The following is a 12,985-nucleotide window of genomic DNA, read 5'->3' as shown; positions in this document are numbered from 1 at the left end:
AGGAAGGCCAGATGATTAGAGAAAGACCAGAAACCAGACATTGATTTCCAAGATTAATGTTTGAAATAATTTGAATCAATTTCCCGTGAACTAACACCTGATGATACAGAATGGAACCAGATAGAGAACTGATGAACAGAGAGAGAAAACAAAGAGGGAAGAAGGAGATCTAACCATGGTTTCCTCTTCCTGTTTTGGGGGCTTAGTCTCTGCTGCATGTGGTGATCCTACACACACACACACACACACACATACACGCACACACACACATACACGCACACACACACACACACACACACACACACACAAAAACACACACACACACACACACACACACACACACACACACACACACACACACACACAAACACACACACACACACACACACACACACACACACACACACACACACACACACACACACACACACACACACACACACACACAAAATAATTTAAACATAATCTACAAAATGTTAATAGGAAGTAGTGACTTAAAAGGTATAATAGATCTTTCTGTGTGATATATCGTACGGGTGTTATATAGTTCAAATGTTTATAATGTTCATGCCTTGAATTCATAATGAATTATATTTAGTAATATTTAAACAATATAATAAACTTCATGTCGACAATAATTTATGTACCTGAATCAGTTTCGGTTGTCGACTCTTTTCCCTGAAACAGAAACCAAAGATAACTATTCAATGTCTCTGAAGTCGCAATGAGTTACAAAATAAATACATTTAATTTATCAAACAAGAAAGTCCGATAGTAGAATCAAATGTACTGTTAACAGTGTGTATGTACCATTCTGAGTGCTGTGTATACATTTGATCATGAATTACAGTCACACACATTAGGGTAAAGGAAGGTTCTGCACCTGTGTGTGTCCCTTCTCAGCAACCTCATTGGCTCTATACTCCGGAACCAGCCCACCCCTGGTTGCCTTGGCAACTGCCCTTGGGGGAGCGACTGGTGTTAATGGTTCTTCGCCTGAAAATACATTAACAATGAATCAATAAAAAATTGAACAGTTGGGAGACATAACAAAAATAAAATCAATGTATTTGGTAAACAAAATAAATTAACTTCAATCCAGTACCTTTAGCCAATCGCTTGTTCCGTGGAGGCGGGACTACCAAGGAACTGCTCCCTCCTTCCTCCAGACTCACTACCGCCCCTTCCTGCAGCCTGGCCATACAGAACGCAGCCTTATCCACGTCGCTGGGGGCGGGCCCTGAGGGCGCCAGGCCGTAGCAGGACTGGCTGCTGTTGTGCTCTATCTGCAGTACGCTGAGCTGCTGGTTGGTGAAGTGGGAGCGGATCTGGCTCAGGTAGGTCATGACGATGAGGCGGTCCGGCACCGACAGCAGCACCATGTCCGAGGGCTCCAGCAGACGGGACACGCCCAGGCCTTCAAACCCGTCAAACGCCTGCCGAGAAACACATCATTGAATATCAACCTGTTTAGTACCCAACAATACAAACCTGTACATTGGTAGTATGGCACCACTGTCGTATGCAGGAAAAACACAGGGTGGAGATGTAGCTTACTCTCTGTTTACCATTCGAATCAAGCCCTGTTTTACATGTCATCGTCACTGTTGCTGAATATAGTCTATAGTAACGTTAAGGGCTGCTGGCTCAATCATTGGTTTAAAGTTTGGTGTAGGAAGGACGAAGGATCACAGACACTCACCTTTTTGTTGTTCAGTTTTATGTCATGGGGTTGCAGCTGGTTAAATTCTCTAAAAACAGATATAAACAGGACAATAAGGGCATTGCCACAACCCATGACCAAATATGTCAGACCAAATCCCCATTGAGAAGGTGATGCAACGGGTCAAACGAAACAATGATGTTGGGGGTTTCTGAGGGGGGGCTCACATCATCTCTGGGTGGAAGTGATGCAGGATGGCACAGAAGGCCAACCCGTTCCTCCAGGAGGTGCTGAAGTTGGTGATCTTTAACCCCCGGTAGCCCTTGGTCATCTCTTGACACCACTCTAGCAGAGACTGACTGGAGCTCACCAGCCCCTGAGAGAGAGAGGAGAGAGAGAGAGAGAGAGAGAGAGAGAGAGAGAGAGAGAGAGAGAGAGAGAGAGAGAGAGAGAGGGAGATTTGTACATGTGTAGGTTTTCAGAATTGTCCATATCTGTCCACATCAGGGATGGAAATTAACTTTTTTGTCCACCAGCCACTGTGGCAGGTAGATTTAAAAATCTACCAGCCACTCATCTTTTTTACCAGCCACTTTTTATACGCTATATATATTTTTAATAAATGCGTACATTTTGAACAATATAATAGTAACAATACATAAGAAAAGTGTTTTTCATACACATCTAGGTAGGTTCTACCAAGGAACTGAGTTGAAAACGTTACACTCTTACGATAAACAATACACAAGTATCTGCCATGTTAAGTCATGTTTATTTCAAAGGTGTTGGGATAATTCATCTATGCAAATTATTTTCAATAAAAAACAAATTTACATATTAACAATAAAACAACATGCATGGCTACACCATCATAAGCCAATTTTCTTTTTATATTTACATGTGACAAAATACAAATTTGTCCACAGACATGGTAACTAACGTATGATAGTAAGCATTATTGCCCCTTAACACTAATATTCAGAAAAAACACTTTCTTTCTGTTCAATAGTCTAGATAGAACTTTATCAATCACCTGTAGGAGAAATTTGTTAATGTTTGTCCCTATAAAACAATAATGGTAAAAAAATAAATACAAAACACGACTGTAACTGAGTAAGTCAAACCGTCCAATCTGAAGGCTCTATTTAACCACTCTCCCTACTCACTTCCACCAATGCAAAGCGAACAGAACTGAGTAGGGGAGGGCGTAGCCTAACTAGTTTGTGAACGACCCAGAGAAACGCAACGCAAATTCAATGCGAACATGTATGAGGCTTTAATAAAATCCCGGACGATTTTGAAATTCTGCAAAACATTGTCTCAAAAGAGGGCATGTCCGGGCAAAAGATGACGTATGGTTAGGCCTACCCTACGTACGGGAAACACATTTGATTCCTACCTGTAACACTGTTAAATAGCGGCCCAAATTGGTGGGCGCTATCCTGGTAATTTCTCTGCGTGAGAAATACGAAGTGTGGCGTGTGAGCGTGGGCATGGGTTGAATTCATGGGGCAAGCCCCAGGAATATCCCCCTTCCGGCTTCCATGAAAGAGAACCAAACTAATTCACACAATAGCGTTCATGCAAATTTAGCATTAAAGGTTAATTTAAGGAAGTTCTCTCCAGTCACACTGAAAGTAGTTCGCTAGTAGTAGCACTTTAATTTGCACTGTCAGATAATTCTGAGAAATCTGAAATGCTGACTAAATTCTCAGAATTCTGACACTGCAAATTATTGCGCGCTTCCATACCGCTCTAGATTCCCCCATCCCCACACAGATTCTTTTCCTGTAGAAACCTATGGTGGAAACCGATACGCCCTCTTAACCACAAAATGTTTGAGTCACTTCTATGGAAGTAAATCTGTGCCATCGGATTTTGAAAATAGAAAGCCATTGAACTCTAAGCACTGAATATTTACGCATTGAAATAACGTGTTTGGATTTGAATTTAACACCTATTCAGCTTTATTTTTCAATGTTAAAAATTCAAAATCAAAGATTCAACGTCAAAAACTTCAAGCAGGGACGCGCAAATTTGATCGGACCTGACTGGAAAGTATTACCCGACACAGTGGCGGGTGAATTGACACGATTCACCCGCCCCCATACAAATCCACCCGCAAATGGCGTGTGGCGGGTGTTAATTTCCATCCCTGGTCCCCATGACATGACATCAATGTCTGTTCCTCTGATGACAACAACCCCCCACACACAAGACATCACTGTCTGTACCTTTTCCATTTCGTGCATTTAGCAGACGCTTTTATCCAAAGAGGCTTCCGACCATTCACACACACATTCACCACTGACACCGGAGTCAACCATGCAAGGAGACGGCCAGCTCGAAAGGAGCAGTTAAGGTGAGGCGTCTTGCTCAGGGAAACCTTGTCACTCAGCTAGGTGGAACCGGGGATCGAACTAGCCAGCTTCTGGTTACAAGTCAACCTCTCTCACTGTCTAAACCTCTGATGACAGCAACACCCCGACCACACACACACACACAGATAACATGTCAGTACCTCTGAAGGGTCCGGCCTGGCAGCGGACCCCACTGCCACCGGTCCTCCAGGCTGAGCGGGGCCTTGCTGTGACTCCCCGTGGGAGGAAGGGCCCCTCTTCATTCCGCTTTGAGGAGGAGGAACGGAAGAGGTTCTGTCTGGATCACGCATCGCTGACCCCCCCCCGGTAACTGGAGCGCCGGGAAAGGACGCCTCCCGATTGGATCCCGGAGCGCCGCTGGGCAGGTTCTTAGGTCGAGTCTGAAGCCCGCTTGGCTCCTCAGGTGCCTTAGCTCTGCCGTTTGGAAAGGTGGGGGGCTCCTGGGTGGGCCTAGGAGAAGAACAATGGTGTTGTTCATGAGCATTGGACAGGACAGAGAGGACCGCCGAGAGAAAAGGACTCAAATGTTAGTAACACATAGCAGGACACAGCGGGGTTAGTCAAGCTTGACGGATGGATAGAAAGGTCCAGAACAACGCAGCACAGCAGAGATCCTTCCACAATGGAAGATCCAAGGGAAGAGCTCAGACACACACCATATACTTTACCTTCTTTGACCAAACAAACAATGCCATGCACATTGCTGTGTGCACCGCGTTTCATAATGTCTTCAATAATCAATAAATTAGCTTTATTGGCATTGCATGGTACAAAGCTTGCCCACATACACTCACACACATACAGCGCTCGGGTGTGCAGATGTGTTTGGGAAGGGAACTGCCCACTCACACTGGTTTGTTTTCTTCCCGGTTCAATGCCTCCTTATCTTCTCGGACTGCCTCTCTTAGTTCTAGGATCCCTACCTCTCTAGCATCAGCCAATGAAACTTCCTCAAGCACGGTGAAGCATGAACCAATCAAATGCGACGGCTCGTCGACAAAAGCTTTTTCGAAAGTGGAGCTTCCAGAGCCAGTGCTGGTTTGGGATTGGCTCTCTGGGTCTGTGATGTCACCGTCGATATCTTTGAGGTCGGGTATGAGGAGCTTTTTGCCTCGAGACACTGGGAAAGGTGATGTTTTGGCTGTCATCTTCTGGATCTTAGCCAATAGGAGCTGTTCTTCTTCCTGGAGTGCCTGGTCTCTGGCCTCAAGGCTCCCCTCAGGGATTTGGTTCCCGTCAGCCTTTGCTTCAAGGGTAATAAGTTTGGTCTCGTAAGACACATCGGTCGCTTCTGCCTTGTTGGCAGGTGTCTCCGTTTCCATCCTGGCACCCTTTGAGCCGGCGTTCTCCTCGGTGGGTTGTGTATCTGAGGGGAGGGGCCAGGGTACTACAGACGATGGGACCAGGTCCTTTCCCATCGGACCGGCCTGCATGTCCACCAACTCAACGGAAGTGGAAACCACGCCCGTTTGAATTATGCCATCTTCCTGTCCCGACATCTGCAGCTTGTGAGCGTTACCGTGGGAGAGGCCCGGTGTCCGACCAGCTCCTACTTCCTGTCCCGACGTCTGTGGCTTGTCAGCGTAACCATGGAAGACGCCCGGTGTCCAACCAGCTCCTACTTCCTGTCCCGACATCTGCGGCTTATGAGTGTTACCGTGGGAGATGACCGGTGTCCGACTAGCTCCTACTTCCTGTCCAAACGTCTGTGGCTTGTCAGCGTTACCGTGGGTGACGCCCGGTGTCTGACCAGCTCCTACTTCCTGTTCTGGCGCGGCCGGGGAGCACCGATTGGCCGGCAGAGCCTGAATCTTCAAAGAGACAGATTCCCTGAATGCCTTTGGTTGATTGACAGCTGAGCCGTGGAGCAGAGGTTGTGGGATGACCGTGGGAGGAGGCCCGGCAGAACCACCTGGTGCAGCCTGTGTCACGGACAGATCCTCCACGCTGCAGACAGAGAGGGAGGTTACAGACTCTTCTTTTGTTTAGTACCAACCACCCACAACAAATAGTTACATCAACCACGCCCCCGCTAGCGATGGGGACCACAAGCAGTGTGATCCAAGCATGCAGAAGAGCTAGCTAGCTCGATCCCTATGAGCAACAGCATTCACCAATCCAACCTATCTTATCCATGCTGACATGCCAGCGCAAATAGTTCCCAAACCTGTGTTTGGGAACTATCGCGTTGGGAGCCAAACACACTGCGTCTAAGGAAGCATTTGAGAAGATGTATTTCAAACCAAGCATTGTCCATTATCAAAACATGATGTGTACAGGGAAATCCGACAAACAATAACTGATTTTTGGAACAAGGCCCACGTTGGCTCACACTTGACCTCACACAGCGAGCTCAGCACAGCCAATGAACATTCAGCAAAAGGTCAACATTCCTTACAATTCCAGCCAGTTAAAGCCTCTATTAAGAGGAGCAACGCAGGTACACCTGAGGCCTACTAACATGCATCTCTCTCATCCACTTTGAAGCCATTCCCTTACTCTCATCTCAGTTCATTCTCTTCCCTCTCCCTCCCCCTCTCCTGCTACTCACCCCCCTCCCTCCATGTACAGCTCAGCTGAACAGACGGTGCCGATGTCCTCCTGTCCCGTCTCGTACTCCAGCTCCTCGCTGTCCTCCTCTCTCATCCACACGGGGACGGCTTGCAGCCCTGAATTCGCTCTTTTTGCCAGTTTTGGAGGAGGGACTTCGCGTGCCTCATCCGCGGAGACGTGAGAGGCTCCATCGGGCCGCTGAACTTTGGGCTTGCCTTCCTCTGGGACCTGATCCCTCTTACCAGCTGAACCTGTGTCTTTCAGATCAGTCTTGCTCAATGACTTGGGACCAGATCTGTCTTTGGATTCGTCTGTGTCAAGCCTTTCCTCATGTGCTATTTCCTCAAACTCCACCTCTTTAAGTGGAGGACAAGCATGTGATTGGCTGTTGTGCTTGAGAGACACAGATGAAAACATTGTCCCTTCATTTCCCTGTCTCTCCAACTTCCCCCTTCCCCCCTCCCTCTCCTCCCCCCTGTGTCTTCCTCTCTTTGTCTGATCCTCATCATGCTCCTCTTTCCTCAACTGCTGACTTTCCTCTCGGCCTCCTTTCATATGTTGCCTCTCTTTACCTCCTATTTCTAGCCTTCCCTGGCTCTGTTCAGTTTCTTGCATTTTCTCTTTCGTCCCCAAATCTGCCCTCTCCCCCTCTTCTCCCTTTCCTTCTTCTTCCTTCTCTTTCCTCCCCTCTATTTCCCTTTCCTCCCTCTCCCTCTCTGCCTCGCTGGCAGCCAGCCTCAGACGGGCCACCAGACCAGAAGTCTCCATCCCCTGATTGGGTGACTTCCCTGTACTATTAACAGCAAATGACAGTTCAACCTTGGGTTGTTTCTCTCCACTAATTGGTTGTCTCTTTATGATGTCCCCAAAAGCAGCCGGGGGCATAATGTCCACCTCAGTGAGAGAAAGTGGACTCGTGTCCGTCTCAGAGACACTAGGAAGGTCTGAAATGGATAAGAGAGCGACGCTGTAGCCCTCCGGGGCCCTGAGGGCCGGGGGCCCGTCTGGAGAGGAGCGCGGCTGACTTGCGTCATGGGAGTGGAGGATGGAGGCCACTGACTCAAAGCTGGGGAGGGACAGCAGTGTCAGCAGAAATCCAGGAAAAATAATTCATGGTTACAAATGAGGCCACAACATGCTACGCGTTGTCGGGGAAACGAGGAACATCATGCTCTGCGGTTCCAACCCAGACTTAGTTTGGTGCTGTACCAAGATGCCTTGTCCAATACACACTCTGGGGAGAACGGGGAAATATGGCCAAAACATCCTGTCCTTGACAGCGACTGTCTAACTATGAAACAGGGAGAAGGCTACATCTGTCATCAGAGCAGGTGAGCACAGAGAAGATGAGGACACCATCGTCGATCATTTAGTTTGGATGAATAGAACGTAACCGTTCCAGTTTCGCATCACATACCGCAAATACGTCAAAGAATGTTCTGTCGGTCTAGTCAATGACCCCATGGAAATGTGGCGGGGAGCTATAGCTGAAAAATGGGGAGTGATGCTGAGAGTTGACAGAGTGAGGGTTTTGGGGGTTGGGACCAAGGGAACAATGGTGGTGTGTGTGTCTGAGGGAGGCCAGCCCTCATGTGTTCAGCTCTGCTAATGTGCTCTGGCATGGGCAGACCTTAGAACTACTGTGTGCCAGCACTCTGTGTTCCATTCATTCGGCCTCCAACACGTATGAGCTACGGTGTTGTTTCCTGTTGTTGGCATGCCCTGTTATGGGCGTACAGACCCCAGCAGGCACAGGCAGGAGAGACCAGGCAGGAGAGACCAGGCAGGAGGGACTCACCCTCTGTAAAACACCCCGACTACCGCAGACATGAGGCCTACTGACGCCTCAGGCTGCTGGCCTGCCTCACACACCTCCTCTCTGTTCACACACTTATCGACGCTGGAGCCCACACACACACGCACACACAAACACACATACACACACACATTCAAACGCGCGCGCACACACACACACGCAAACTTTAGATTCTTTATGTTGTTGATAGATCCTCAACGATCCTAACCTATCAGGAGCGTGGGTGAGCGACTGTGTTGAGTAGTGCTGTCTGCCCCCCAGCATCACGACAGAACTAACAACTGCTTTCAAATGGCCAGAAACAAGAAATTATGCAAGAAACATTATGCAACATCATTGTTGACCATACGCGGAATATGACTCATACATTTCTTTCTGAATCCGAGCAATTTGTTTAGCACTGGCAAAGCAGAAGCTTGTTTATTTGGGTGATAAAGTGTGTTGGTGGGTGTGTGTGTGTGTGTGTGTGTGTGTGTGTGTATGTGTTTGGGTGTGTGTGTTTGTATGCGTATGTGCGCGTGTGTGTGCACAAGGTGATGAGTGCATGCAGAGCGTCCCCTCAGCCCTGTGCCCCCCCCCCCCCCCCCCCCCCCCGCTCCCTCACGTGGCCGGAGGTCTAAAGGTCAGCCCCCCTTCTCCTACTCACCCTCTGTCAACAGCATCACTCCCGTCCTCTCTCCCCCCTCCCCCCCCGGAGTCCCCCGCCTCCTCCAGGGCCGCCCACAGAGGCCCCTCCTTTTCAGGTGCAGGCTTCTGATTGGCTGAGGACGGCCGAGGGTCCGCCATGACGCCGTCCGTCGGCGTCTCGTTCTGCGGAGCGGCGGTTGGGGGGCAGGGTTTGATGGTCGGGGGGGCCTGGGGCTCCCTGGGGGGCTCTGTGACCGGCGGGGGGCAGGGTTTAGCAGAGGAAGGGATGGCGTCGGGCTCCTTCGCTGTGATTGGCTGAAGGTCCTGTACTTTGTCCCTTTGGGTGGCGTCTTCCTTCGGCGAGCTGAAACACACAGAGAGGATTACACCCTCTTCGCTTCTGTCCACACTGTACTATGAAGAAGAAATCCACACAAAGCAGACCTACAAACAGACAGACATACAGACCTACAGTTATACAGGCATACAGACTTACAGACATGCAGCCTTACAGACAAGCGTCACTAAATCAACCCCACACCGAGGGCCCCGGAGCCACTCTTACCCTCTGCCCAGGGGTTTAGAGTGTTCCTGAGTCATACCGTCCCTCCCCTCTAGAGCGTTCCACAGAGGATCCTCTGCCTCCACAAACTTCTCAGGGGGCGGGACCAGGGACACCACGTCTAACGTAATTGGTTTGTTGCGAGCAGAGGGCTGAATGGTGGGGCCCAATTGGTTGCAGTGAGCAAGCGCTTCGATTGGTGGAGTGGCAATCAAGCCTCTCGATTCATGCATCAGTGGCCCCGGACTGAGAGCAGGGGACGATGGCCGGGGAAGAACAGAGAACAACCAATAGAGAATATGACAACACAGTGAGAACCAATGAAACCATGAGATCATCAGGTCGACCAAAGAATGAGAACACAACGCAGGATCTGTAGAGATTTACAAGATCAACAGAAACAACACACGGTTACTATGGGAGAATCGATATGTGATGGGTTGATTGGTTGAATGATTGGTTGATTTTATTGGATTTAGAGCAAGCGTATTCAAGTGCACAAACCCTTAAACCCAATTACAAGTTGAGGAGATGGAACAAGCATGATCAGAAGATACTGGACCTGGACGCTGCCACTCACCGTTCGTGGGCGTCCATTCCAGCCCAGACCGGTCTGGCTTCAGGAAGCAGATTGGAGGTTTTGTCCTGAGCCTGTTGGGTATTGGTGTTAGGGATTTTTGAGATGCCAGGAATAGACTTGGATCCAGCTATCATTCTCATCTTCTCCTTCTCTTCATCTGATCTGTTGATCACCACCCTGGACAATGGAGCAGGAGGATTCTTACTCTCCTCATCTTCATCCCTCTGTCTCCTCCCCTTCTCCTGATGCTCCTGTCTGATCCTCTGCTCTGCCTCTACCTTCTTCCTTTCCTCCTCAGCCATTCTCTTTTTCTCTTGTTCCTCTTCTTTCATTTTACTCTCTTCCCTGGCTTTTCGATCCTCCCTCTCCTTTGCCTCTTTCACTTGTTGTCTCTCCTCCACCTGTCTCGCTTCCTTCTCCCTCTGCTCTGCTAGAAGTTTCTCCTCTGTTGCAATTCGCTCTCTTTCTTTCAGCTCTAGCCGTTTCCTCTCCTCCTCGATGCGTCGCTTCTCTACTCTCTTCGCCTCCTCCTCTCTCTTCATCCTCTCTCCTTCCTTTAGGAGTCTCTGCTTCTCCTCCTCCTCTCTCTTCCTCCTCTCTGCTTCCTTTAGGAGTCTCTCCTTCTCCTCTCTCTTCATCCTCTCTTCTTCCTTTAGGAGTCTCTGCTTCTCCTCCTCCTCTCTCTTCATCCTCTCTGCTTCCTTTAGGAGTCTCTCCTTCTCCTCTCTCTTCATCCTCTCTGCTTCCTTTAGGAGTCTCTGCTTCTCCTCCTCCTCTCTCTTCATCCTCTCTGCTTCCTTTAGGAGTCTCTCCTTCTCCTCCTCCTCTCTCTCCCTCCTCTCTGCTTCCTTGAGGAGTCTCTCCTTCTCCTCTCTCTTCATCCTCTCTGCTTCCTTTAGGAGTCTCTGCTTCTCCTCCTCCTCTCTCTTCCTCCTCTCTGCTTCCTTGAGGAGTCTCTCCTTCTCCTCTCTCTTCATCCTCTCTTCTTCCTTTAGGAGTCTCTGCTTCTCCTCCTCCTCTCTCTTCATCCTCTCTGCTTCCTTTAGGAGTCTCTCCTTCTCCTCCTCCTCTCTCTTCATCCTCTCTGCTTCCTTTAGGAGTCTCTCCTTCTCCTCCTCCTCTCTCTTCCTCCTCTCTGCTTCCTTTAGGAGTCTCTCCTTCTCCTCTCTCTTCATCCTCTCTTCTTCCTTTAGGAGTCTCTCCTTCTCCTCCTCCTCTCTCTTCATCCTCTCTGCTTCCTTTAGGAGTCTCTCCTTCTCCTCCTCCTCTCTCTTCATCCTCTCTCCTTCCTTTAGGAGTCTCTCCTCCTCCTCTCTCTTCATCCTCTCTGCTTCCTTTAGGAGTCTCTCCTTCTCCTCTCTCTTCATCCTCTCTTCTTCCTTTAGGAGTCTCTCCTTCTCCTCTCTCTTCATCCTCTCTGCTTCCTTTAGGAGTCTCTCCTTCTCCTCTCTCTTCATCCTCTCTCCTTCCTTTAGGAGTCTCTGCTTCTCCTCCTCCAGCCTCTTCCTCCTCTCTGCTTCCTTTAGGAGTCTCTGCTTCTCCTCCTCTTGCGCTCTTCTCTCCTCCTCTCTCTGTTTCCTTTCCTGCTCCTCCCTTTCTTTCTCCTCTTTCAAGTGCCTCTCTCTCTCTTGTTTTCGCTCTTCCTTTTCCGTTAATTCTTTCAAGCGTTTCTCCTCCATCCTCTTCCTGTCCTCCTCCGCCTCCACAAGCCTCTTTTTTGTCTCCTCCTCTCTCCTTTTTCTCGTCTCCTCTGACTTCAAGATCCTCTTTTTTATCTCCTCCTCTCTCCTTTTTCTCTCCTCCTCCACACGCTGCTTCTCCGATCTCATCTTCTCTTCCTTTTGTCTTGTTCTTGTCTCCTCTTCCTTTAGCAGTCTCTGCTTTTCTTCCTCCTCTTTTGCTGTACTAATTCTCTCCTCTCCCTCCCTTTTCCTGTTCTCCTCCATTTCTTTCTCCTCTTTCAGAAGCCTCTCCAGCTCCTGTTTTCGCTGCTCCTCTTTGAGACGCTGTTTCTCTTCTCTTCCTCTCATCTCTTCCTTTTCCTCTTCCTCTTTTAAACGTTTCTCCTCCATCCTCTTCCTCTCCTCCTCTACTTCCAGGAGCCGCTTTTTTTTCACCTGCTCTCTCCTTTTCCCCTCCTCCTCTTCAGCCTTCATCTCTTTCAGCAATCGGTCCTTTTCCACTCTCCTCTCCTTCTCTCTCTTGCACTCTTCCTGCTCCTTCTTCTCTAGGAGGATCCTCTCCTCATCCCTCTTCCTCCTCGCTGCCTCCTCCTCCCTCCTCTTCTCTTCCTCCATTTGCTTCAATCTCTGTTTCTCCTGTTTTTCCTGAAGGAGCCTTTCCTCCTCCTTCCTCCTTCTCTCCATCTCACTCCGCTCCCGGTCCTCCTCTGCCCGCAGTCTCCTTTTCTCCTCCTCCAATTCTCTCATCTTCTCCTCCTCCATTAGAGCTTTCTTCTTCTCCTTCTCCAGAGCTCTCTTCTTCTCCTCCTCCAGTGCTTTCCTCTTCTCCTCTTCCTCCAGAGCTCTCCTCTTCTCCTCCTCTAGAGCTCTCCTCTTCTCCTCCTCTAGAGCTCTCCTCTTCTCTTCCTCTAGAGCTCTCTTCTCCTCCTCCTCTTTTAGGACTCTCCTCTTCTCCTCCTCTTTTAGGACTCTCCTCTTCTCCTCCTCTAGAGCTCTCTTCTTCTCCTCCTCCTCCAGAGCTCTCCTCTTCTTCTCCTCCTCTAGAGCTCTCCTCTTCTTCTCCTCCTCTAGAGCTCTCTTCTTCTCCTCCTCTAGAGCTCTCTTCTTCTTCTCCTCCTCCA

General features: G+C 49.2%; 1 protein-coding gene across 5 annotated transcripts in view; it reads right to left on the bottom strand.

Moving 5' to 3' along the window:
- Window positions 1–12,985, bottom strand: part of LOC115546919 (EH domain-binding protein 1-like protein 1) — a 31,794-nt gene that overhangs the window by 5,453 nt on the left and 13,356 nt on the right. For all 5 annotated transcript variants that reach the window (XM_030360748.1, XM_030360750.1, XM_030360751.1 and 2 more), the window contains 11 exons: window positions 9,060–9,404; window positions 8,396–8,497; window positions 6,596–7,663; window positions 4,894–5,991; window positions 4,185–4,494; window positions 1,891–2,039; window positions 1,703–1,751; window positions 1,106–1,436; window positions 884–996; window positions 648–678; window positions 175–227 (listed from right to left, as the gene is read on the bottom strand). In XM_030360748.1, the coding sequence (XP_030216608.1) occupies window positions 175–227; window positions 648–678; window positions 884–996; window positions 1,106–1,436; window positions 1,703–1,751; window positions 1,891–2,039; window positions 4,185–4,494; window positions 4,894–5,991; window positions 6,596–7,663; window positions 8,396–8,497; window positions 9,060–9,404 (3,649 nt within the window). The remainder of the gene's footprint in view (window positions 1–174; window positions 228–647; window positions 679–883; window positions 997–1,105; window positions 1,437–1,702; window positions 1,752–1,890; window positions 2,040–4,184; window positions 4,495–4,893; window positions 5,992–6,595; window positions 7,664–8,395; window positions 8,498–9,059; window positions 9,405–12,985) is intronic.

Source organism: Gadus morhua, chromosome 7 (genome assembly GCF_902167405.1).
Source record: "Gadus morhua chromosome 7, gadMor3.0, whole genome shotgun sequence".
In the NCBI taxonomy this organism is placed as follows: domain Eukaryota; kingdom Metazoa; phylum Chordata; class Actinopteri; order Gadiformes; family Gadidae; genus Gadus; species Gadus morhua.
Note: the sequence above shows the minus strand (reverse complement) of the source record. Positions and strands in the feature narration are given on the sequence as shown.